The sequence below is a fragment of the Polypterus senegalus genome, chromosome 8, assembly GCF_016835505.1.
Source record: "Polypterus senegalus isolate Bchr_013 chromosome 8, ASM1683550v1, whole genome shotgun sequence".
NCBI classification, from domain to species: Eukaryota; Metazoa; Chordata; class Cladistia; order Polypteriformes; family Polypteridae; genus Polypterus; species Polypterus senegalus.
The window spans coordinates 53,298,353-53,323,566 of record NC_053161.1 but is presented as its reverse complement, the minus strand read 5'-3'; the positions used below and the strand labels follow the sequence as shown (position 1 = coordinate 53,323,566).

Below are 25,214 nucleotides of genomic sequence, written 5' to 3'. Positions count from 1 at the left end.
TGCATGTTTGGTAGCACATATCTGTGTGAGAAGGTCTTCTCAGTCATGAAGACTAACAAAACAGCACACAGGAGTCGCCTCACTGATGAGCACCTGCAGTCCATCCTGAGAATCTCCACAACACAGAACCTCACACCAAACATAAACGAACTTGTTGCCAAAAAAAGATGCCACGCGTCCAGCTCTGATAAAATGACAAAAGAGCAAAGAACTCTGAATGATTTGATTTGTTATTGCTGAAAAGAACAAATTTTATTTATATTTCCAGGTTTTGTTATGCACCATGTTCATATTTGAATTTGTATAATTTTGACAGGATATATTTTTATGGAGAGCAAAATATTATAAGTTATTTAATGTTTGAGTTGATTTATTCCGGAATAATATTCTGTCGACTAAATAAAAATTCCTTCTATTTAAAATTTAAATAGAACTTGAACAGAAACGATAGTTCGTAATATCCACGCAGACTTGCATGTAAGAGCGGGAGTCATCCGTTTTAACAAGCAGCGTATTGCACTGATACAAAATAGCCTGCCCATTTAATTATTTAGGAATGCATAAATAAATTAAGATTTTGTACAAACCTCACCCCCAGCAACAGTTGCTCGCACCCCAAAGACTGTATATATATGTGTGCGTATGTATGTATATATGTGTGTGTGTGTATATGTAGATATGTATGTATATATATGTTTATATGTGTGTGTGTGCATATGTAGATATGTATATATATATATGTTTATATGTGTGTGTGTGCATATGTATATATGTAGATATATATATATATGTATATATATATGTATATATATATATATATATGTATATATATATGTATATATATATATATATATGTATATATATATATGTATATGTATATATATATATATGTATGTATATATGTATGTATATATGTATATGTATATATGTGTATATGTATATGTATATATGTATATATATATATATATATATACATACAGTGGAACCTCGGTTCACTAACGTCCCAGTTCACGTACAACTCGGTTCACGACCAAAAAGATAGCCAAACTTTTGCCTCGGTTCACAACCACACACTCGGTATACGAACAAGCCAGGTTCCTTGCCTGCCTGCAAGCTGAGCTGAAAGAGAGAGAGAGAGGAGAGAGAAAGGTCGAGCAAGCACGTGCCTGCTAGGGAGGTGGAGGAGGAGATTGCTTCACGTGTTTGCTGAACAAGCCAGTTTCCCTTGCGTCCTCAGTTGAGAGAGAGAGAGAGAGAAAGGGCGAGCGAGCACGTGCCTGCTGGGAAGGGGGAGGAGGAGATTGCTGCACGTGTTTGCCTGCCTATCTGTAGGCTGTAGTGCAAGCGAAAACATCCCCCTCCCCCCACAGGCAGCCTGAGAGAGAAAGCAAAGCCGCTCCTTGTTCATTGTTTTCAATAAGACGTGCACTCTCTTTGTGCTCTACAGTATTTCGTGTGCTTTTGCAGTTAACTATGGCTTCTAAGCAAGTGGAGAGTGGTCAGAAGAAAGTTTTGAAGAAAATTGAAATCGAAGTAAAGAAAGAAATTACAAAAGGTGGAAAAAATGTTTACCAGTTTACTCATTTACCAATCGGAGAACCCTCGTGCTTTCAAGCAGCACAATGTAAACAAAGCCAGACTGCCAGTAATGTGGAGGGTCACAAGAACGTTCTTTTTGGAATGGCTGCATGAGGTTTTCACTCCAGCTAAACAGCTAAAAGCACCAGAAACCCAAGAAATCACAAGAGAGAAAACACCTGAAGGAAAACACTTCATGCCAGAACTCGTTTCATGCAAAGTTAGTTTTCTTGGTGGTTTTTGTATTACGGATTTTTCAAAAGTAATTTTTTTAGTTCATTATGCGATTTGTTGCAATGTTATTTTTCTCTTTTTTCAAATGTTCGCTTTTTTCCTTGTGCTTAAAACTCATGAAAGGTTTACAGATGGAGTTTTCATAGCGATTAGGTGCGATGTTACATTTCTCTTTTCAAATGTTTGCTTTTTTCCTTGTGCTTAAAACTCATTAAAAATTGTTTACATGGAGGACTTCATCGTGTGATTTGTTGCAATTGTTACTTTTTTGGTTGCTTGTGAGTTGGTTTTTAAATGAAGTTCGGATTTGTGCGATGTTTTTTTCTGCTGTGCTTAAAAGTCATTTTAAAAACATTGTTTACAGCGATCAGGCTTTAGGTTTAATAGCGTGATCTCCTGCAATCTCACTTTTTTGTTTGCTTGTGAGTTGGTTTTGCAAGCGCTTTCGATTTTTTCTGCTGTGCTTAAAAGTCATTTTAAAAAATGCTGCGCGACACGTGCTACAGAGAGATTAGAGAGCCGGGCAGCTGACAGGGAAGGGATTGGGGGGATGGATAGGTGTGTGTGTGTGTGTGTTTGTGCGCTCGCGCTACACAGAGAGAGAGCGCGTGAGCGAGCCAGCTCCTGTAGCTGATATGGGAGCCTGGGTGTTTTGTGTCAGTGTTATTCAATGTTTTTACATTAGTTTACTATTACACTGTGGATTCTATGGTGGAATTAACTATATTTGTGCTTAATCTTTACATATTTTTACATATTTACATACAGTTTGTACGGTCTGGAACGGATTAATTGTATTTACATACAATCCTATTGGGGAAACTGCTTCGGTTCACGACCAACTTGGTTTACGACCAAAGTTCTGGAACGAATTATGGTCGTGAACCGAGGTTCCACTGTGTATATATACAGTAATCCCTCCTCAATCGCGGGGGTTGCGTTCCAGAACCCCCCGCGATAGACGAAAATCCGCGAAGTAGAAACCATATGTTTGTGTAGTTACTTTTATATATTTTAAGCCCTTATAAACTCTCCCACACTGTTAACATTATTAGAGCCCTCTAGACATGAAAATAACACCCTTTAGTCAAAAGTTTAAACTGTCCTCCATGACAAGGCAGAGATGACAGTTCTTTCTCACAATTAAAAGAATGCAAATAGATCTTCTCTTCAGGAGCAGAGAATTTCAGAGGGAGAGAGAGAGAGCGCTCGCAAAGAAAAGCAAACAATCAAAAAATCAATATTTGTGCTTTAAAGTTTGCCGCGGCATTTTTTAGAGGAGCGTCAGTATCTTCTAAGCAAACAGCCTCTGTGCAAACTGCCCCTCTGCTCACATCTCCTCCGTCAGGCGCAGAGAGACGCAGAGAGAGAGAGCGAGATTAAAGCAACAATCAAAAAATCAATATGTGTGCTTTTGTGCTTTTTAAAAATGCCGAGCACCGCAATAAAGCGGCATTTTTGTAGAGGAGCGTCAGTATCTTTTAAGCAAACAGACTCTGTGCAAACAGCCCCTCCGTCAGGCGCAGAGAATGTCAGAGAGGGTGAGAGAGAGGCAGAGACAAGCAAACAATCAAGCTGCGTGCGGGATGCATATCTTATAGCATTGAGGAGTTTTAGTTAATATGTAATACATGCTCTGATTGGGTAGCTTCTAAGCCATCCGCCAATAGCGTCCCTTGTATGAAATCAACAGGGCAAACAAACTGAGAAAGCGTGTAGCATACATTAAAAGACCCACTGTCTGCAGAAATCCGCGAACCAGCAAAAAATCTGTAATATATATTTAGATGTGCTTACATTTAAAATCCAGCGATAGAGTGAAACCGCTGAAAGTCGGCGATATATAGAGGATTACTGTATGTATATATATATATATATATATATATATATATATATATATATATATATATATATATATATATATACACACACATACACTAGCAGAATACCCGCGCTTTGCAGCGGAGAAGTAGTGTGTTAAAGAAGGAAAGAGAAAGAAAAGGAAACATTTTGAAAATAACGTAACATGATTGTCAATGTAATTGTTTTGTCACTGTTATGAGTGTCGCTGTGATATATATATATATAGCAAAATACCGCCGCTCGCATGCGATGTCATGTGTTAAAGTTATGAAAAGAAAAGGAAACATTTTAAAAATAATGTAACATGATTGTCAAAGTAATTGTTTTGTGTATTTGGCAGGAGCGTCACAAAGTTGTTTTCGGTAGCTGCATCAGAAAATGTACCACGATGTCTGACACGCCTCCTTTTTACTGTTTTCTCACAGCTTGGATTGCTGCTGTCATATATATATATACACACACATACATACATACATACATACATACATACATACATACATACATACATACATACATACATACATACATACATACATACATACATACATATATATATATGTAGTGTGTTAAAGAAGTTATGAAAAAGAAAAGCAAACATTTTAAAAATAGCGTAAGATGATTGTTAATGTAATTGTTTTGTCATTGATATGAGTGTTGTTGTCATATCTATCTATTTATATATATATATATATATATATATATATATATATATATATATATATATATAGCAAAATACCTGCGATTGGCAGCGAGAAGTAAAAAGAAAAGGAAACATTTTAATAATAACGTAATATGATTGACTTTGTAATTGTCATGAGTGTTGCTGGCATATATATATATATATATATATATATATATATATATATATATATATATATATATATATATATATACACACACACACACAGACACATGTATAAACATATATATACATATAAACATATATATAAATATAAATATATATATATACACATCTATACACATATATATATACAGTTATATATATACTGTACATATACACATATATATATACAAATCTACATATATATATCTACATATATATATTAGGGGTGGGACTCAATTAAAAAAATTAATCCAATTAATTAGAGGCTGTGTAAGAATTAATCTTGATTAATCGTATGTAATCGCACACGTAAATTTGCCCCAAATCGCAAATGTTTTTTTTTTATTTAAAACGGTTTTAGTGGGCGACAGAATCAAATAATAGACATGGACATGAATATTGTAAACTGAAGCTGTTTTAATTTCTGAAAAAAGCTTTTAAACTGCATTTGAATTCAAAACAGAAACAAAAATATCATCCCTGGTTAAAATTGGGCAGACTTAAAAATAAAGTGGTAGTTTAAGTACTTTAAGTACATTTTCAGAATAGTATTGTCTTTAAATAATAATAACCAAAATTTCACCATAAAGTGCAGTTTTTCTTCGCAAAAAAATAAGTCAGAAACATAAAAGGTAATTTGACCAGCTTACTCTTTAAACTCTGAGTAACATTAGCCAAAATTATTTTGTACATTAGGCTAAAACAGTGTGATCATTGAACATTTTGTAATTAGATGTATTTAGAATTACTAACGGTCACGGAAGTCCAATGATCCCCAGTAAGAGCCACAAAGTCCGCTTTCTGTAATGCATCTAATTTTGCTTGCTTTTCAGTGTGCACAAAACCATGATTTTATCAAGGCTTCGCTCGGGTAGTCGAGTAACATTTTTGTAGCTGTGATGTGTGCATCAGTGTAATGGATGTACCAGGAAATCATGCATTGACAAAAGTTCCCGTTTGCTAGGAATTGAAAGTGTGATTAAATCGTTATTTTTAACGCGTTATGGAGTACATGCATCGAAGCTTCTCAGCTGTGCTTGTGCTAAGAAAGGGAAAATTTTAAAAATAGCGTAACATGATTCTGCGTTAACCTAATATTTTTCATACGTCCCAAACCAAGGAGATCGAAGGTAAAATGAATCGGTAGCGCGTATATAGTCAGTACATCCCCTCTCGGGAATCGAACCTCGAATGTCGGCGTTAGAGGCTTAAGACTCTACAATTAGCCACAGCGTGTGGCTTGTCTATGCTAAAGTATGTATTGTAGATCGGGGTATATATATAAATTTATATATATATACCCGTGTATCGCAGTGGAGAAGTAGAAGTTATGAAAAGAAAAGGGAACATTTTAAAAATAACGTAACATGATTGTCAATATACAGTAATTGTTTTGTGAGTGTTATTGAATGTTGCTGTCATCAAGGATTTGATTATCATTATTTCTTTCAATCAGGCTCGTATTTGTAGGATGTGTTCAAGTTACATTCCGTGTTTGTCAATCGTTGTAAAGATAAGAGGTTTCATTCATCGATTAGTTCCTTACTGCATCAATAAACAGCTCGTCTTCCTTTTATCTGTGATGTGACAAACTGCATGCACGGGTTTTTTTTTTTACACTGTCTTCCTTTAGCGGGACATTCACTTTTTCCACCGTGTGCTTTGGTTTCGCAGTAGCTGCACTTATGAATATGATTGTATGTATAAGGCGCTTCATATTTTTTGCTGCCTTCTCAATTGTGTAATTCGGTTTTGTTCAGCACTCTTTGGAACTGTTGCTTTTGTCTGTGCACTGCGTCAGTTCACGTGAGCCGCTTGGTGTTCTTGCATCGAAGGTTCCCAGCTGTACTGGTGCCATCTCGTGTAATGTCAGCTAAGACCGGCACTTAAAAGTTTCTCTCGCAGTTTCAATGAGTTTGTGCCAAACACCACCCTGACCATCTCATCTTCCTCTGCATAAGCACAGTCCTTCACCGTGAATATTTACCGGCAGTGTTTGTATTGGATTGGCGCTGATGGGCGGCCTTATATGGGCAGGCACTAAATTACAAGCGCTAGTGGCAGCCTGTCTATGAACTTAATTTAAAGTGTAGGTTTACATGCGTGCTTTGTTTCAGTAGCAGAACTCATGAATATGGTTGTATATGTCACTTGCTTCTTATTGTTTTCTGCCTTCTCAATTATATAATGCATGTTTTCTTCAGCGCTTTTGAGGTCTTCCTGGTTTTCTATGTACTGCGTGATTACGTGGGAGGCGTGATGATGTCACACGAAACTCCGCCCCGGCGTTGAAGCTCATCTCCATTACAGTAAATGGAGAAAATAGCTTCCAGTTATGACCATTACGCATAGAATTTCGATATAAAACCTGCCCAACTTTTGTAAGGAAGCTGTAAGGAATGAACCTGCCAAATTTCAGCCTTCCACCCACACGGGAAGTTGGAGAGTTAGTGATGAGTCAGTGAGTGAGTGAGTGAGTGAGGGCTTTGCCTTTTATTAGTATAGATATATATATATATATATATATATATATATATATATATATATATATATATATATATATATATATATATATATATATATATCAAAATACCGCCCCTTCATTGGCGGAGTAGTGTGTTAAAGTAATGAAAAGAAAAGGAAACATTTTAATAATAATGTAACATGATTGACATTGTCATGAGTGTTGCTGTCATATATATGCCTGCTTAAATAAGTCACCCTCACTTTGCTCTTACTTTATTTACCGTTCATTTAATCACGGCTAGTGGCGGAAAAATCATAAAATGGAAGGAGGATGGCTTTACCAAAACAATTATTGATGGCGAATCGATTATTCATAAAGCTTGAATTGGTGATCTGTTTTTCTGTGTTAACCTCATATTTTTCATACTTCTTCTCAAACTAAGGTAGTGCGAGGGTAAAATGAATCGGGATCGCTGATCAAAGTAATCGGTGTACCAGGAAATCATGCATTGACAAAAGCTCCCCTTTGCTTGTAATGCAAAGTGTGATTAAATGCATTATTTTTAGCAGCGTTATGGAGCACATGCATGAAGCTTCTCAGCTGTGCTTGTGCTAAGAAAAGGAAAGATTTTAAAAATAACGTAACACGATTGTCAATGTAACCTTTTGTAAGTAGTGCCTGGAGGAGTCAGTGTGGAGAAACTCTATAGAGACAGCGTGTGTATTAACTTGTGGATTTTTCTGTGAGTATTTGGTGGTAGTCTGACGAAGTTTGCTTGGGAAGGCGGTGTTAGCTTCGAGCTCAGCTCAGAGCCAAATGAGATGAATGGGAGGGAGATGATGGCGTGACTCCCCACCCGCCTAACTGTCAATCCCCCACAAACACAGTCTCTCGGAATTTGCATAAGCACACCCCTTCACCTACAATTTTAACTTAGTTATAAAGTGATCAAAACTCTTGTTTATATCCTGCGTCCTCTCATTAAACTTGTATCCCGCATTACCTGTGGGCATGTGAAGCGCCAGCGTAGCCTGTCTATGAACTTAATTTAAAGTTTAGGTTTACACCTTGCTTTCTTTCCGAGGTAGCATCAGTCATGAATATGGTAGTATATGTCACTTTCGCTTTCTTATTGTTTTGCTGCCTTCTCAATTATATAATGCATGTTTTCTTAAAGCGCTTTTGGAGGTCTTCCTGGTTTTCTACGCTTTTCGTTGACAGTCAGTTCACGTGATTACGTGAGAGGCGTGATGATGTCACACGAAACTCCCCACGTCATTCCAGCTCAACTCCATTACAGTTAATGGAAAAAATACCTTCCAGTTATGACCATTAGGCGTAGAATTTGAAATGAAACCTGCCCAACTTTTGTAAGTAAGCTGTAAGGAATGAGCCTGCCAAATTTCAGCCTTCTACCTACACGGGAAGTTGGAGAATTAGTGGTGAGTGAGTGAGTGAGGGCTTTGCCTTTTATTAGTATAGATATATGTATGTATGTATGTGTATGTATATAGATATATATATAGATATAGATATATAGATATATGTATGTATGTGTGTATGTGTATGTATATATATATATGTATGTATGTATGTATGTTTGTGTATATATATATATATATATATATATATATACTAATAAAAGGCAAAGCCCTCACTCACTCACTCACTCACTCACTCATCACTAATTCTCCAACTTCCCGTAGGTAGAAGGCTGAAATTTGGCAGGCTCATTCCTTACAGCTTACTTACAAAAGTTGGACAGGTTTCATTTAGAAATTCTACGCCTAATGGTCATAACTGGAAGGTATTTTTCCATTATCTGTAATGGAGTTGAGCTGGAATGACGGGGGCGGAGTTTTGTGACATCATCACGCCTCCCACGTAATCATGTGAACTGACTGTCAACGCAGTGCGTAGAAAACCAGGAAGACCTCCAAAAGCGCTTAAGAAAACATGCATTATATAATTGAGAAGGCAGCTAAACAATAAGAAGCGAAGCGAGTGACATATACTACCATATTCATGAGTGATGCTACCTCGGAAAGAAAGCAAGGTGTAAACCTAAACTTTAAATTAAGTTCATAGACAGGCTACCGCTGCTTTCACATGCCCACAGGTAATGCGGATACAAGTTTAATGAGAGGACGAGGATATAAACGAGAGTTTTGATCACTTTGTAACTAAGTTAAAATTGTAGGTGAAGGGGTGTGCTTATGCAAATTCCGAGACTGTGTTTGTGGGGATTGACAGTTAAGGCGGGTGGGGAGTCACGCCATCATATCCCTCCCATTCATCTAATTTCGCTCTGAGCTGAGCTCGCTAACGCCTTCTCCAAGCAACTTTGTCAGACTGCCACCAAATACTCACAGAAAAATCCACAAGTTAATACACATGCTGTCTCTAGAGTTTCTACACACTGAATCCTCCAGGCACTACTTACAAAAGGTCACATTGATAATCGTGTTACGTTATTTTTAAAAACTTTACTTTTCTTAGCACAAGCACAGCTGAGAAGCTTCGATGCATGTGCTCCATAATGCTAAAAATAATGCATTTAATCACACTTTGCATTACAAGCAGATTACATTGATCAGCGCATCCCAATTCATTTTACCCTCGCACCACCTTAGTTTGAAAAGAAATATGAAAAAATATGAGGTTAACACAGAAAAACAGATCACCAGTTCAAGCTTTATAAATAATCGATTCGCTATCAATAATTGTTTTGGTAAAGCCATCCTCCTTCCATTTTATAATTTTTCCGCCACTAGCCATGATTAAATGAACGGTAAAAAAGTAAGAGCAAAGCGAGGGTGACTTATTTAGGCAGGCATATATATGACAGCAACACTCATGACAATGTCAATCATGGTACGCTATTATTAAAATGTTTCCTTTTGTTTTCATTACTTCTTTAACACACTACTTCTCCGCTAAGTAGCGGGTATTTTGATATATATATATATCATATAATATATGAATGACCTCCAAAGATCGCTGAGACTTTTGATATCATGAACGAGTCTGCAAAAACTGTGGTCTCCTGCCCAGCAAAAGTCAAGCAGCCTGCGCGCGTGCATTGCTGTGCCGGCCTTTGAGACGTTGATTGCGCTTCTGCCTTAAGTCAAAGTGAGCACTTTTAATTTTTTTCATCCTCCCCCTGCACTATAGCCCAGACAAGTGCAAACACGGGACCCCTTTTCTACACCACGGCAAAATAATATTAAGGCAATTCACACTTTCTTTTGCACGTGCCATCACAGCCAATTAATGGCAGGACGTCTCACCAGTCTACACAAGACCCACCGCGACTGTCCCCAAAAGCCGATCATAACGCCAGCTTAACACATCTCTATACTATATAAAAGAAAAAGGCAACTTTCCTTTCTTTACACCTTTTTTCCTTTGATCCCAAACCAAAGCCTTTCTCGCTTAACACTGCAGAGGTCACAACTAGTTTTCTTTAAATGCCGGTAAGGCACATTACCAGAGGCACAAATTTGAACGCTCACATAGAAAATGTAATTTCTATACCACATCCGTGTAGCCTTTCAAAAGGGATCTACTTCCGAGAGATGATCCATATACATTTTAGCTGCTGTTAGTTACTTACCTGTTGTGTTACACAGTCTTTAAAATGTAGTTTACCCGCAACCACTCCAGTAGTGCTCAATGTAACTGTACTTCTTAAAACGTTAATGTTTTACTGTTTAATATTTATATATATTTATATATATGTGTGTATATGTAGATATGTATATAGATATGAAGATATGTATGTGTATAGATATGTATATATGTATGTATGTGTATGTGTATGTGTGTGTGTGTGTGTGTGTGTGTGTGTGTGTATGTATATATATATATATATATATATATATGACAGCAGCAATCCAAGCTGTGAGAAAACATTAAAAAGGAGGCGTGTCAGACGTCGTGGTACATTTTCTGATGCAGCTAGACTAAAATAACTTTGTGACGCTGCCGCCAAATACACAAAACAATTACTTTGACAATCATGTTACATTATTTTTAAAATGTTTCCTTTTCTTTTCGTACCTTCTTTAACACACTACTTCTCATGCGCTGGTATTCTGCTAGTATATATATATATATATATATATATATATATGTATGTATGTATGTGTATATATATATATATGTATGTATATGTGTATATATATATGTATGTGTATATATATATGTATGTGTATATATATATATATGTATGTATATGTGTATATATATATATGTATGTATATGTGTATATGTATGTATGTATGTATGAGTGTATGTATGTATGTATGAGTATATGTATGTATGTATGTATGTATATATATGTATGTATGTGTATATATATATATATATGTATGTATGTATGTATGTGTGTATATATATATATATATGTATGTATGTATGTGTATATATATATATATATATATGTATGTATGTATGTGTATATATATATATATATATGTATGTATGTATGTGTATATATATATATATATATGTATGTATGTATGTGTATATATGTACATACATACATACATACATACTTATGGACACATATATATATATACATATCTACATATAGACACATACATATACATACACACATACATAGACACGCACACATATTTAAATATATATATATATATATATATATATATATATGCATATACACACACATATATATATATATATATTCTAGCAAAATACCCGCGCTTCGCAGCTTAGAAGTATTGTGTTAAATAAGTAATGAAAAAGAAAAGGAAACATTTTAATAATAACGTAACATGATTGACAATGTAATTGTGTTGTCATTGTCATGAGTGTTGTCTGGAATATATATATATATATATATACACACATATCTTCATATATATATATATTAGTGGTGGGAGTCGATTAAAAAAATTAATTAACTACACAGCCTCTAATTAATTAGATTAATCTTCATTAATCGAATGTAAGCACAAATGAAAATTTGCCCCAAATTCCAAATGTTGTTTTTTAATATAAAAGGGTTCAGAATCAAATAATAGACATGGACAGGAATATTGTAAACTCAAGGTGTTTTAATTTCTGAAAAAAAAATGCATTAAACTGCATTTCATTTCAAAACAGAAACAAAAATATGATCCCTGGCTACAATTGGGCAGACTTAAAAATAAAGTGGTAGTTTAAGTACTTTTTACCATTTTCAGAATGGTATTGCCTTTAAATAATAATAACTAAAATTTCAACATAAAGTGCAGTTTTTGTTCTTAAACAAATAAGGCAGAAGCATAAAAGGTAATTTGACCATCCTCACCTTTAAACTGTGAGTAACCTTAGCCAAAATTATTTTGTACATTAGGCTAAAACAGTGTGATCATTGAACATTTTGGAATTAGATTTAATTAGAATTACTAAAGGTCACGGAAGTCCAATGATCCCCAGTAAGAGCCATAAAGTCCACTTTCTGTAATGCATCTAATTTTGCTTGCTTTTCAATGTCATAAAACTGTTGAATTTTATTTGAAATATGCTAACTGTAGCACATTTTCTAACCCCTTATTTTCCACCACTGTTAGTGGTCTACAGTCCAAAGCAATGTATTTTGCAAGAGAATTTGTAAGTTTGACCTATGTTGACTTACTAATTTTGGTCCAGAAGCCAGTCATTTCATGAGGTTTGGGCTGCCGACACCTTTTGTTGGTACTCGAACCCGTAATGCTAGTGCTAACAGCATACACCGTTTCTGTGCTCGCTGTAACATGTTTTGCATTTAGATGAAACCGTAAGGTTGAAGTGCCTTGGTGGTATGCAAACTCTTTTTTGCACAGTTTGCACCAAACCACGCTTTTATCAAGGCTTTTGTCAGGTAGTCTTTTGAAATGAAATTTGCCGTTGATCAGTGCTAGCAACACGCTTTATTCAGACTCTTACATTTTTGTAGCTCTGATGTGTGCATCAATGTAATCGGTGTACCAGGAAATCATGCATTGACAAAAGTTACCCTTTGCTTGGAGTGCAAAGTGTGATTAAATTCTTTATTTTTTTTTAATGCGTTATGGAGTACATGCATCGAAGTTTCTCAGCTGTGCTTGTGCTAAGAAAAGGAAACATTTTAAAAATAACGTAACATGATTGTCAATGTAATAGTTTTGTGACAATTATGACTGTTGCTGTCATCAAGGATTTCATTATTATTATTTCTTTCAATCAGGTTCGTATTTGGACAGTGTGCACAAAACCACGCTTTTATCAAGGCTTCCGTTGGGTAGTCTCTTGAAATGAAATTTGCCTCTGATCTGTCCTAGAAACGCGCTTTATTCCGACTCTTACATTTTTGTAGCTCAGATGTGTATCAATGTAATTGATGTACTAGGAAGTCATGCATTGACAAAAGTTATCCTTTGCTTGGAATGCAAAGTGTGATTAAATGCGTTATTTTTTTAACGCGTTATGGAGTACATGCATCGAAGCTTCTCAGCTGTGCTCGTGCGATCTCGCGATGTCCACGACTTTATTTAATGTTTGCTAATACCCGGCACTTCAAAGTTTCTTGCTACAGCAATTTTAACTCCGCAACAAAGTGATCCAATGTCTCGTTTATACCTCGTGTCTTCTTATTAAACTTGTATCTCGTGAACACCATACTCGTCGTAGGCATGACAAATGGCAGCGGGAGTGTGTCTATAAACTTAATTTAAACTTACGGTGTTGTGTAATTCGGTTTTTGTTCAGCACTCTTTGGAACTGTTGCTTTTTGTCTGTGCACTACGTCAGTTCATGTGAGCCACTCGGTGTACATCCATCGAAGGTTCCCAGCTGTGCTGGTGCCATCTCATGCGATGTCCACGGCTGTATTTAATGTTAGCTAAGACCCGGCACTGAAGTTTCTCTTTCAGTTTCGCTGAGTTTGTGCCAAACACCACCCTGACCATCTCATCTTCCTCTGCATAAGCACAGTCCTTCACCCATGAATATTTAGCGGCAGTGTTTCTATTGGATTGCCGCTGACGGGCGGCCTTATATGGGCAGGCACTAAATTATGTGGGAGGCGTAATTCCGCCTCCCACGGGCATCGAGCAGAAGTCTATTATATAGTATATGGACGAAAAAATAGGTTCCAGTTATGACCATTACGCGTAGAATTTCGAAATGATACCAACTTTTGTAAGTAAGCTGTAAGGAATGAGCCTGCCAAATTTCAGCCTTCTACCTACACGGGAAGTTGGAGAATTAGTGATGAGTCTGTGAGTGAGTAAGTGAGTCAATGAGGGCTTTGCCTTTTATTAGTATAGATAATTGACAAAATGCTGACGTGAAGTGTATAATGTGTGGAGGACTGAAGTTCAAATATCAAATAAACACTTTCACAAAAGGTATAACAAAACAAGAATTTTTTTCAAGAATATAACCGAAGAAAAAGAAATTGCTGGATCACCCTTGGGGAATCGCGCCACATGGCCGTAGTGCCGTAACTGATGCTCCCTCACAATGCAGGTAATGTGCTTCATTTGGGACTCCATGAGCAACCGCTCATTTGACACAAAGTCAAACCAACAGTATCCAAGATTTTCCAGAGAGAGACAGTGCCAAAGGATTCCAGTCTTTGTCTCTGGTCAGTGGATAGCGTCCATGTCTCGCAACCATATAGGAAGACAGGAAGCACTAGGACTCTAAAGACTTGGACCTTCGGCCTTTTGCATAGATATCTGGAGCACCACACACCCCTTTCCAGTGACATCATGACCCCGCCCCATGCTCTCCCAAGCCATCTACTGACTTCATAGGAAGAGTCACCAGAGACATGAATGTCGCTACCAAGGTAAGTAAACCTCTTGACAAGGTTGACGCTCTCTCCGCATACAGGCACACTGGTGATGGCTGTGCCTAAGAGGTCATTAAAGGACTGGATCTTGGTTTTTTTTTCAGGACACTCGCAAGCTCAGACACTCAGACTACTCGCTCAATCTATCGAGAGCCCCGATCAGAGCCTCCATTGACTCCGCGGGGATCACAGCATCCTCAGCAAAGTCAAGATCCATGAATCTTTCTTAACCACAATCCAGGCGTTCACCCTTCCCTTTCCAGATAGGGACAGCAAGTCCCATTTTCCAGTCAGTTGGGATGATGCCAGTCTCCCAAATGGAAGCAAAGAATGCTGGCAATGTCACGGGGACTGCCTTGCCACCAGCCTGGAGAAGGTCACCCCCCTAATACCACAGATCCCTGTAGCCTTTCCTCCCCTTAGCTAGTTCACCACCTGTGCAGGATCAGCTTCAAGAATCATGGAGCAAGAGATATTCAATGTCCTAGCCTGAGGATCAGCTTTGAACAACTGCTCAAAGTAGCCAGCCCAGCGGGTCACAACTGCAGTGTCATCTGTAAGGACTGTTCCATCAGCCACCTTGACTGTGACTCTCCGAGGAACAGATTCAGATGTGCGTAATGCTTCGATTCCTCTGTAAGCAGGATGTGGGTCAGTAGACCACAGATGGTGTGTCACTTGCTCACAGATTCCTCTAGCAAACGCCTCTTTATCTGTCCTCAGAGCCCTTGCAGCCGTCCTTCTCAGTTCCTTGTACGGACCAGAGTTGCCATCAAGCTGTGCATTGCAACTCCTCTCAATGATATCCAGGGTGCCCTGTGAGATGAAACACCTCCTTCTGGTAACACCGGTAACACCAACACAACCCTCAGCAACCTTCAGGGTCTTGTCGTGGAAGGTCCCCCACATCACATTAGGATTGGTAGTCGCACCCAAATCTGCAAGTTCCTCACACAAATTGCGTGCAAACTCATTAGAAACAGCCTGGTCTTGGAGTCTAGCCAAGTCCAGGCTCATTTTCCTAGTAGGTGGAAATCTACTGGACCTAAGCTGGATCCTAAGAGTAGCAACAACAAGTCTGTGGTCAGAATTCACAAACTGAGCACTTCTGTAGAACCTGCAGCTTTGCAAGAGCCTCCAGTGTCTGCCCACGAGGATGTGATCGATCTCCTCTGCACCACCAGTATTGGAGTACCAAGTACAATGATGTGGCTCAGGGCGCTAGAACCAGGATCAAGCAATTTGCAGTCCTCAGACCTTTCGCAAAGTTAAGGAACATCAACAACAGCAACATTTATTTATATAGCACATTTTCATACAAACAGTAGCTCAAAGTGCTATACAAAATGAAGAAAATAAAAATAAAAGGCAAAATAAGAAATTAAAATAAGACAGCATTACTTAACATAGAAAAGGAGTAAGGTCCGATGGCCAGGGTGGACAGAAAAAAAAAAAAATCTGCAGAGGTTCCAGGCCACGGGATCCCCTTTCACCATGGTTACCAGACCCATGGGGACTAAGACAATCCTCATAGCCAGCCCTGTCAGTGCCAATAGCTGCATTGAAAGTTACCAAGGACCAGAGGAGTGTCACCTCGTGGGCACACATCAACCACCGACATTAAATGTCTCCCTCACCGAGACATCACTCACCACAGTCGGAGCATACACTGAGACAACAGACATGGCACTCAGGGAGTGTCGTAATCTGAGTCTTATAATACCCTTGTTCAAAGGAGTGACATCGGACACCATCGGAAGAAGCCAGTCCGCTACAGCAACAGCTACTCTCCGAGTATGACAGCTATCAGAGCGACCAGATCAATAAAAGGTGTATCCACCTACAGAGATCTGGCCAGTCCCAGGTCTGCACTCCTGAGAGAGTGCCACCACTGAAATGTGGAGTTTACGCAGCTCCTCCGACAACAGAGGAAGATGATCATCTTGCCAGAGAGACAAGATGTTCCATGCACCTACCCAGATGGGCTTCCTCAAATTGGGACCCGGCTGCTGCCGTGCAGCGAACAACACCTCAGCACTACACCAGTTCTGATTCCCAACAGACCTGACCCCATTGGCTCTCCAACGATTTCGACTCTTCAGGGCTCCTGAGTGCTTTCCCCATCCCCTTCATGATGCGAGCAGCCTTCCTATGGGAAGGAGCTGTGTGAAGGTTTTTTTAACGGTGGCTGAACGTGACTGAGATAATAAAACTGAAAAAAGCTAACTTTTACAAGTACCATAAATTTACACCCAATCTGATGTTGTTTATTACTTAAATATGAAAACGTTTGTTTTAATGATGTGTTTACATAGATTGTTGTAGACACAGAGCACACATGAAATGCATGTGTTCCAAATAACGATATATCATTTACCCTATACAACTCTAGGTTCCTCACTCCCAGATAATCCAGGCTTCAGCTGGGAGAACGGTTTGCCCTTTTTACGGCGGTGGGGGATGGGATAGCAGGGTGCTTGCTGCTTGTGTTGATCGACACATTTACAAGGCAAAAGATGCTGACAGAGAGGTGCGAAAGGATTTAAGGTGGGCCCGGATTATGAGTTTTTTTTTGTAGTCTTTGGTAATCCTAGTGTTAATTCAGGCATAAAATATCTACCTTTCTTCGATCATTTGCGTCTGCAGTTGCCATTGTTCAACATGAGGACACGAACAATGCCAATGAAAGTCAAAGAAGACATTATGAGGATGAAAAACAAAAATCAAACTATTATAGACATTGGTAAAACCTTAAGATTACCTAAATCAATTGTCTGGAATGTCAATAAGAAAAAAGAACACACTGTTGAGCTCAGTGCTGATGACAACTGCTGATGACTGAAGAATCCTCACTATGGTAAAGAAAAACCTCCAAATGCCAATCTGGCAGATCAGAAAGAGTCTTAAGGAAGAAGATGTGGGTATGTCAGAGACTACTATCTGTAGAAGATTTCATGAACAGAGGCCACACTGTAGGATGCTAACTACTAGTCTGCCATGAAAAACAGGATGGCTAGATCGCAGTTTTTGTAAAAGTACAAAAGATTCTGCATATTTCTGGAAAGTGGTCTTATGGACAGACGAAACAAAGATGAGTCTATGTCGGAGTTATGGTAAGAGCAAAGTGTGGAGACGAAAAGGAACTCCTCAAGATCCAAAGCATACCGCTTCATATGTTAAACGTTGTTTTGGGAGGTGTTATGGCTTGGGCATGCAAGTCTGATACAGGTCATGGCATATCTATCTTCACTGTTGATGGAACTGCTGATGGCAGTGGCAAAATTAATTCTGAAGGGTACAGAAACGTTGTATCTGCTCAAGCCCCAATAAATGCCTCCAAACTCATTGGATAGCGTTTCAACCTACAACAAGATAAAGATTCCAAACATACTGCTAGGGCAACACAGGGGTTTTTCAAAGCTAAAAAGTTAAATATTCATGAATGGGCAAGCCAGACACCTGATTTAAATCCAACTGAGCATTCCTTCCAAATGCTGAAGAAAAAACGTAAGGAGACAAGGTCTCAAAACAAGCAGGAGCTGAAGATACAGTGCATCTGAAAAGTATTCACAGCGCATCACTTTTTCCACATTTTGTTATGTTACAACCTTATTCCAAAATGGATTAAATTAATTTCTTTCCTCAGAATTCTAAATAAAACACCGCATAATGACAACGTGAAAAAACTTTACTTGAGATTTTTGCAAATTTAATCAAATTAAAAAAATTGAGAAAGCACATGTACATAAGTATTCACAGCCTTTCCCATGAAGCTCAAAATTGAGCTCAGGTGCATCCTTTTTCCCCTGATCATCCTGGACATGTTTCTGCATCTTAATTGGAGTCCACCTGTGGTACATTCAGTTGATTGGACATGATTTGGAAAGGCACACACCTGTTTATATAAGGTCCCGTTCATGTCAGAGCACAAACCAAGCATGAAGTCAAAGGAATTGTCTGTAGACCTCTGAGACAGGATTGTCTCGAGGCACAAATCTGGGGAAGGTTACAGAAAAATTTCTGCTTCTTTGAAGGTCCCAATGAGCACAGTGGTCTATATCTGTAAGTGGAAGAAGTTCGAAACCACCAGGACTCTTCCTAGAGCTGGCCGGCCATCTAATCTGAGCTATCAGAGGAGAAGGGCCTTAGTCAGGGAGGTGACCAATAACCCGATGGTCACTCTGTCAGAGCTCCAGAGTTCCTCTGTGGAGAGAGGAGAACCTTCCAGTAGGACAACCATCTCCACAGCAATCCACCAATCAGGAACTGGGAGACTAGTCAGGATAAAGGGAAAGATGACTGCAGCAATGTACCGAGAAATCCTGGATGAAAACCTGCTCCAGAGCGCTCTTGACCTCAGACTGGGGCGACGGTTCATCTTTCAGCAGGACAACGACCCTAAGCACACAGCCATGATATCAAAGGAGTGGCTTCAGCACAACTCTGTGAATGTCCTTGAGTGGCAAAGCCAGAGACCAGACTTAAATCCGATTGAACATCTCTGGAGAGATCTTAAAATGGCTGTGCACTGATGCTTCCCATCCAACCTGATGGTGCTTGAGAGGTGCTGCAAAGAGGGATGGGCAAAACTGGCCAAGGATAGGTGTGCCAAGCTTGTGGCATCATATTCAAAAAGACTTGAGGCTGTAATTGCTGCCAAAGGTGCATCGACAAAGTATTGAGCAATGGCTGTGAATACTTATGTACATGTGCAATGTTCTCAATATTTTTATTTTTAATAAATTTGCAAAAACCTCAAGTAAACTTTTTTCACATTGTCATTATGGGGTGTTGTGTGTAGAATTCTGAGGAAAAAAATGAATTTAATCCATTTTGGAATAAGGCTGTAACATAAAATGTGGAAAAAGTGATGCACTTTGAATACTTTACTGTAGCTATGTTACAGTGTTCCCGTAATAAGCAGGGGTGAAGATGACTCCTTTAGAAGCTTGGCAGAGAATCACTAGTGGAGATACTCATCACTTGGCAATGTAAATGAATCCCGGACTTCAAGCAGTCATTGCTTGCAAGATATTTGAAACAAAGTACTAAACATGACTGCTTTAATATACCTCCCATTGCTGTGTCTCAGACATTATGGTGCCCTGAAAAAGAGGGACAATGTAGAAAAATTGTTGTCATTTCTACATGGTCTGACTGAAATATATTCAAATACTCCTAAATAAAAGTTTGCAAGGTGTACCTTAATCATATCTGAATTGATTAATATATAATTTTAATCTATGGAGCATTTTGCTAACTCACATTGTGTCTTTATCCCAAACGTTATAGATTGCACAGTGTATTGTGTATCACAAAATAGCCTAAAAATATTTATAGGTAATATCGCCAAACACTAACCTGCACAAAACTAAATTTCAGTATACCACCAGTTTGAAATTGTTGGTTATTATTAATAGCTCTATTGTTTTTTTAACATTGTTTGTTTTCCGTTTTGATTTAAAACTATGTATGTTAAAAGAGATCACCAAATGCTGGAATTGAACCATGATCTAAGGAACACAACCTAGCCAAGTAATACATTAGCAACTGAGGGAGTCAAAAATTATGGTGATGTGTTGGGGATGATGGGTGGAGAGAACATATATACACTAACATTTTTAGTAGCAACTGCATATACACCTATACCATACTGAGCTACTAAAGTTGCACGTTAGGTTTCTTTGGGTTGGTAAAGTGGAAAAATGGCAAGTCTGAATCAGATTGCTGGTTCCATGCTCTTTTCTTGTTTTACCAGGCCTGGTTAAAGGTAATCTGTGGGGACTGAGACAGTATAATTCAGTTCACCGAGCATTTATTGAAACAGAGTTTTGGTGGCTTTGGGCAGTCCTTAATTGATAACTGAACTTTAAAGTAGTGCTGGGCAATACGGACAAAAATATTAACAGAATATCTTTTCCTCTATCAATCGATTTCAATATTTAAAATGATATACGTAGTTTCATATTACTGTTATCATTTTTAAAGAGTATCTATCCTAATATATTCTGAATAAACACCTTAAAATCAAAAATATTAATAAGCAGCTAACATTTATTTTTGAGAAGTGGCACATAAACTATATGCATTCAACTTTCGGTAAAAATTTTTGAAATGTATTTGCTTTTCAAGTTTTAAGAATGATTGCACTTACAGTAGCTCAAATAAACAAAGCAATGTATCAATGTAGTAAAACAGTGTGCAAACCAGTTTAACAGTGTAAATATGTTAAAATACATTTGTAAGAGAATGTAAACTTTCGCTTAAAAATCATAGATAGAACAGTATCTAAAATAATTTGGGATCTTGTTTTTTTTTTTTTTTATTCTGTTATAGCAGCACTTGCCTATTCACTGTCTTGGGCTTGGTTGATGCTATTTTGCAGGTGACAATGTTGCCTTCTGTACTAAAACCCATTCTGAGAGTGAACTGGTGGCAGGGATACAGAGATGGTGCTTAGTCAGGGAGCTTAATTTAAGAAATAGTTATGTGGATCTTCCACCATTCAAGAGGACCGTTTTCATTGTCCACACAAGGATCTTGAAGGTAGTTTTTCAGTTCAACTAAAAAGATTGTTGGTCTCTTGATTCCAGCTGCTACAACATTATGGGGTTTCTTGAAGAAGCTGCCCAGTGTCATCCTTAGTTTATTGGCTGGTACTGGTGTTCTTTCCTCAGCTTCTGCTCTAAAGCTAAAGCTGATAAGTCCAGTAGCTGAAGTGTTCTGGCTTTCTTGCATTATTTCAGCCGCAGCTTTGAAGAGAGACTGAAGACAGCTTTTTCGTGCTGAGCAGGGTGGTTAATAGTTTTAAAATAAAATAAACAGAGCAGTGGAGCAGTAAAATCAAATCCCAGAATGAGCTATTACTCAGTGTGTTCACATGCATACACATTACCAGGATAAGATGAGTGTCCTGGTTAAGACAGAAACTTGGTTCCTGATAAATCCACATTTATATGCACTAGTAATCCTGTTTTTCTCCTTGGTCAGAATGCTCTGACATAATTATACTGGAAATAAAACAAACAACATATGAGGTCTGTGATAATTTTCTTGTGTTTTTTATAAATACATTTTGTCCTTCATGTGCTGTCAAGTAAATAACATTCATCCCCTTTTTACATCTCCAATCTGTGCCACCCCCAATCATGTTGTTTTAGCGTATGTATAGCAAATAGCTGGATGAAAGCTAAACTGACACCTAAATAAGTTTGTTACCAGATTGCATGCAGCAAGTTTCTTTCTGCTTGGTAGTGTGACTGAGTCCTGCAAATCACTCAGTACATGTGCTTAATGCCTTGTACCAAGTGCTGCTGCAATAATAATAATAATGCAGGTATTTTTATTTAAAAAAATGAAATATTGCATTGGTTTACTTATTACTTTAAAAAGTAGTCACAATACATAATGCACATTTTGTGTAATTACTGCTTCTGAGATTATGCTGCTGAATATATATATATATACATATATATATTTAGTGATTTTCTTAAGTACTGAGACTATTTCAAGCATGTGAACAAATAATGTGATTGCCTGAGCATTTACCTCTGGAATTTTTTCTTTGTGGACTCTTCTGCCCTTGGCTACTGAAAGTGTATGCAAAGTTAGGCTTGTAAACAGAGTGCAACAGATACACAGACTATAAATTCTTAACTGAAACCCCATGAAGGATTTGCATGGCCAAATAACCAGGCTGTTCATAGAGAAATCTACCACAGTTGACCAGGTTTCTCTAATTGAAATAAGGTTTTACATCGCACTTTAGAAACCAGGTTTCTTTGAATGACCATAATATTTTGGAGAATGTAAACACACTCAATAGGTATGTTTAAGAATCCTTAGGCTGTCCATTTTACTAACGACTGTACAAGCTAACTATTCAAAAATTCAGATATGCTGATGCTAGAAGTGATGTTCAAAATTTATGTGGAAAATACCAGAATATTACATAGCAAATTTGGTATAATACAATGTTAAAATTAGTATGAGGTTAAACAAACAACTATTTGTGTATAACCTAATGTATATTTTTTCCCTCTTAGGAAGATTTTGCTTTAATACATTACATTTATATTCAAATAGTAACATTCAATCTGACATCCCTTCTGTGTGTTGAGTTCAGTGTGTTTGATCATAAACCAGTTTTAAAACATGTTTTATGAAAAACTATTTTAACTTTGTTTTGAAAATGTTTAAGATATATTTCCAGAGGCTGTGTACTATATGTTATTTGCTTATATAACTCCTGCTTCTTTTTGCAGAAATATCAACTCAGACATTTGATTAGGCATACCTTATGTTTCTGTTGCTCTTTTTAATATCAGTGCACAATGGTTTCTAATGGTGCACTCTATAACATATCTTTTGTTACACATTTTTTTCCTCATTAGAATTGTGTGATGCTGTAGTGTACAAGTATTCCCACATTAATGTTTAGAGCTTGAAATCTGTATTATATGTGTACCCCTGAAGGGCCAAAATAAGTTATGTGGGCATGTAGCCCATCCTCTAAAATTTAAAAATGGGTACAATGTGCATTCGAAAGCAATAGGGAGTATATGTACCCATTTGTTTCCAATTCAATCTCTGATTAATATTTAAAAGTAATTTCAATATAATTTCCGTACACCTTTTTATTAATCCAACCTTAGTTATTTTCATAATCTGTTAAAACAATTAATAAATAAGGTTGTTTAGCAGTGGAAATTAAGAAAGGTAATGCAGATTTTTATTTATTTTTTTAAATTCGGCAATTCCAGTTTTTTTTTTGACCAAAATTCCAATACAGTGATCCCCCACCTATCGTGGAAGTTACGTTCCAGACCCATCAGGTGAAAATCCGCGATATAGAAAGACCATATAAATAAATATTTTTTTATAGTTTAAGCCTTAAAATACCCCTTCCACATGCTTTAAACACATGTAAACTTATTAAGGCACACTTTCTAAACACATATGATATGTGGATGTTGGGCTAAGGATATGAGTAACATAATAATAATAATAATAATAATGTAGCATACCGTCGATTCATTCAAGCCGTAATCTCGAATGACGTCCACGTAAAACACTTTCCTTCCCTTCTTAGAAGATACAGGATGCTTTGGAGCCATCATAGGGCTTAAAACAAAATGAAAAGTTCACAAAAAGTTTGCTCACAACAATCGAACCTCAAGCAAGGTATGCGATACGCAGAGAACCGAGATGCGTCAGGGACCCACGCTCGCTGTTCTTGCTCGATTACACCAGGTTAGCAGCAGCCAATCAAAGCCCAAGATAATGAAAATCCTGTTCTGATTGGTTGAGTCTCCTCTTTCAGCCAATAATGGGCCTTGTAAGAAATCATCTGGGTAATGTAATGCCAAACTCTTTGTCTACCGTAGTGACTGCTGAAAACCGTATGCTTTGTTATGAATTGGCTGCTAAGTACACTACTGGTAGGATGTACTTATAGAATTTTTCCGCAATGTGGCTGGGGCGTGATAGCTGAACTGCGATACAGCGGAGGATCACTGTACTTCATTAGGAACTAAATGTAGAAGGTTAAAAGGCATGGCATACCCTTGAAGTTATTAGAATGTTTTTGTATATCTGCTGTTGTACAAATAAGCAAAAAAAAAAAGTATTTCTGATCATCTTTACCAATGATTCTGCATCATCTCAAGTCTTTTTTTAAGCATTTAAAGTGTTTCTTTGAAGTATTTTTTTACTTTTTTTGCTGTTTTTCTGAACCATCAGATTCACATAGATATTCCTCGTATGAATCCTGAGAGTTTAATACTACAGCCAAAAGTAACAGAGGTAAGATTTAAGAGACTGAAAGCATCTTTTCCCCACTCTCTCATTCATCAACCCATACTGCAATGCTATAGATATACTTGTATGGGCTCTGGGTTGCTGAACAGACTGCTGGTTTCTTGCTAAGCTTCACCAGCTATCAACCAAGCTGTCCACTTCTATATTATTGATATATCTGTCAAAAAATACTACTACGTTGCATAAAATAATAAAATTGATTGGGGTACTACAAATAATCTGTTTTATGTATGATTTTTTTTAAATTGTATAAAATATAACCATAGTGAGACGACCATTATTTGCGTTTTTAGAGTTCACATTGGCTAAATGAATGATTGTAGTTCTTCTAAAATATGTAACTATAAATTTGGCTGATTTGAACTTTCATGTGATTCAAGATACATTTTGTACATTTATTTCATAAAACGTGAGGTCAGACATATGCTTTTTTCCTTTAATATAAATTAATTACAGCTCTAATGGACAAAAGTTTGTACATGAAGGCAGCATTTCACATTTACAGTTCGGAACTGAATTGCATGAGTTGAAAATGCAATATGACCTGTCATTAGTGAACTGCAATGATCACTGAATTAATTAAC

General features: G+C 37.4%; 1 protein-coding gene across 1 annotated transcript in view; it reads left to right on the top strand.

The window, feature by feature from the left end:
• Positions 1-25,214, top strand: part of tbc1d22a (TBC1 domain family, member 22a) — a 212,609-nt gene that overhangs the window by 106,369 nt on the left and 81,026 nt on the right. Inside the window, exon 6 of the mRNA XM_039762143.1 lies at positions 24,553-24,615. Coding sequence (XP_039618077.1) covers positions 24,553-24,615 — 63 coding nt within the window. The remainder of the gene's footprint in view (positions 1-24,552; positions 24,616-25,214) is intronic.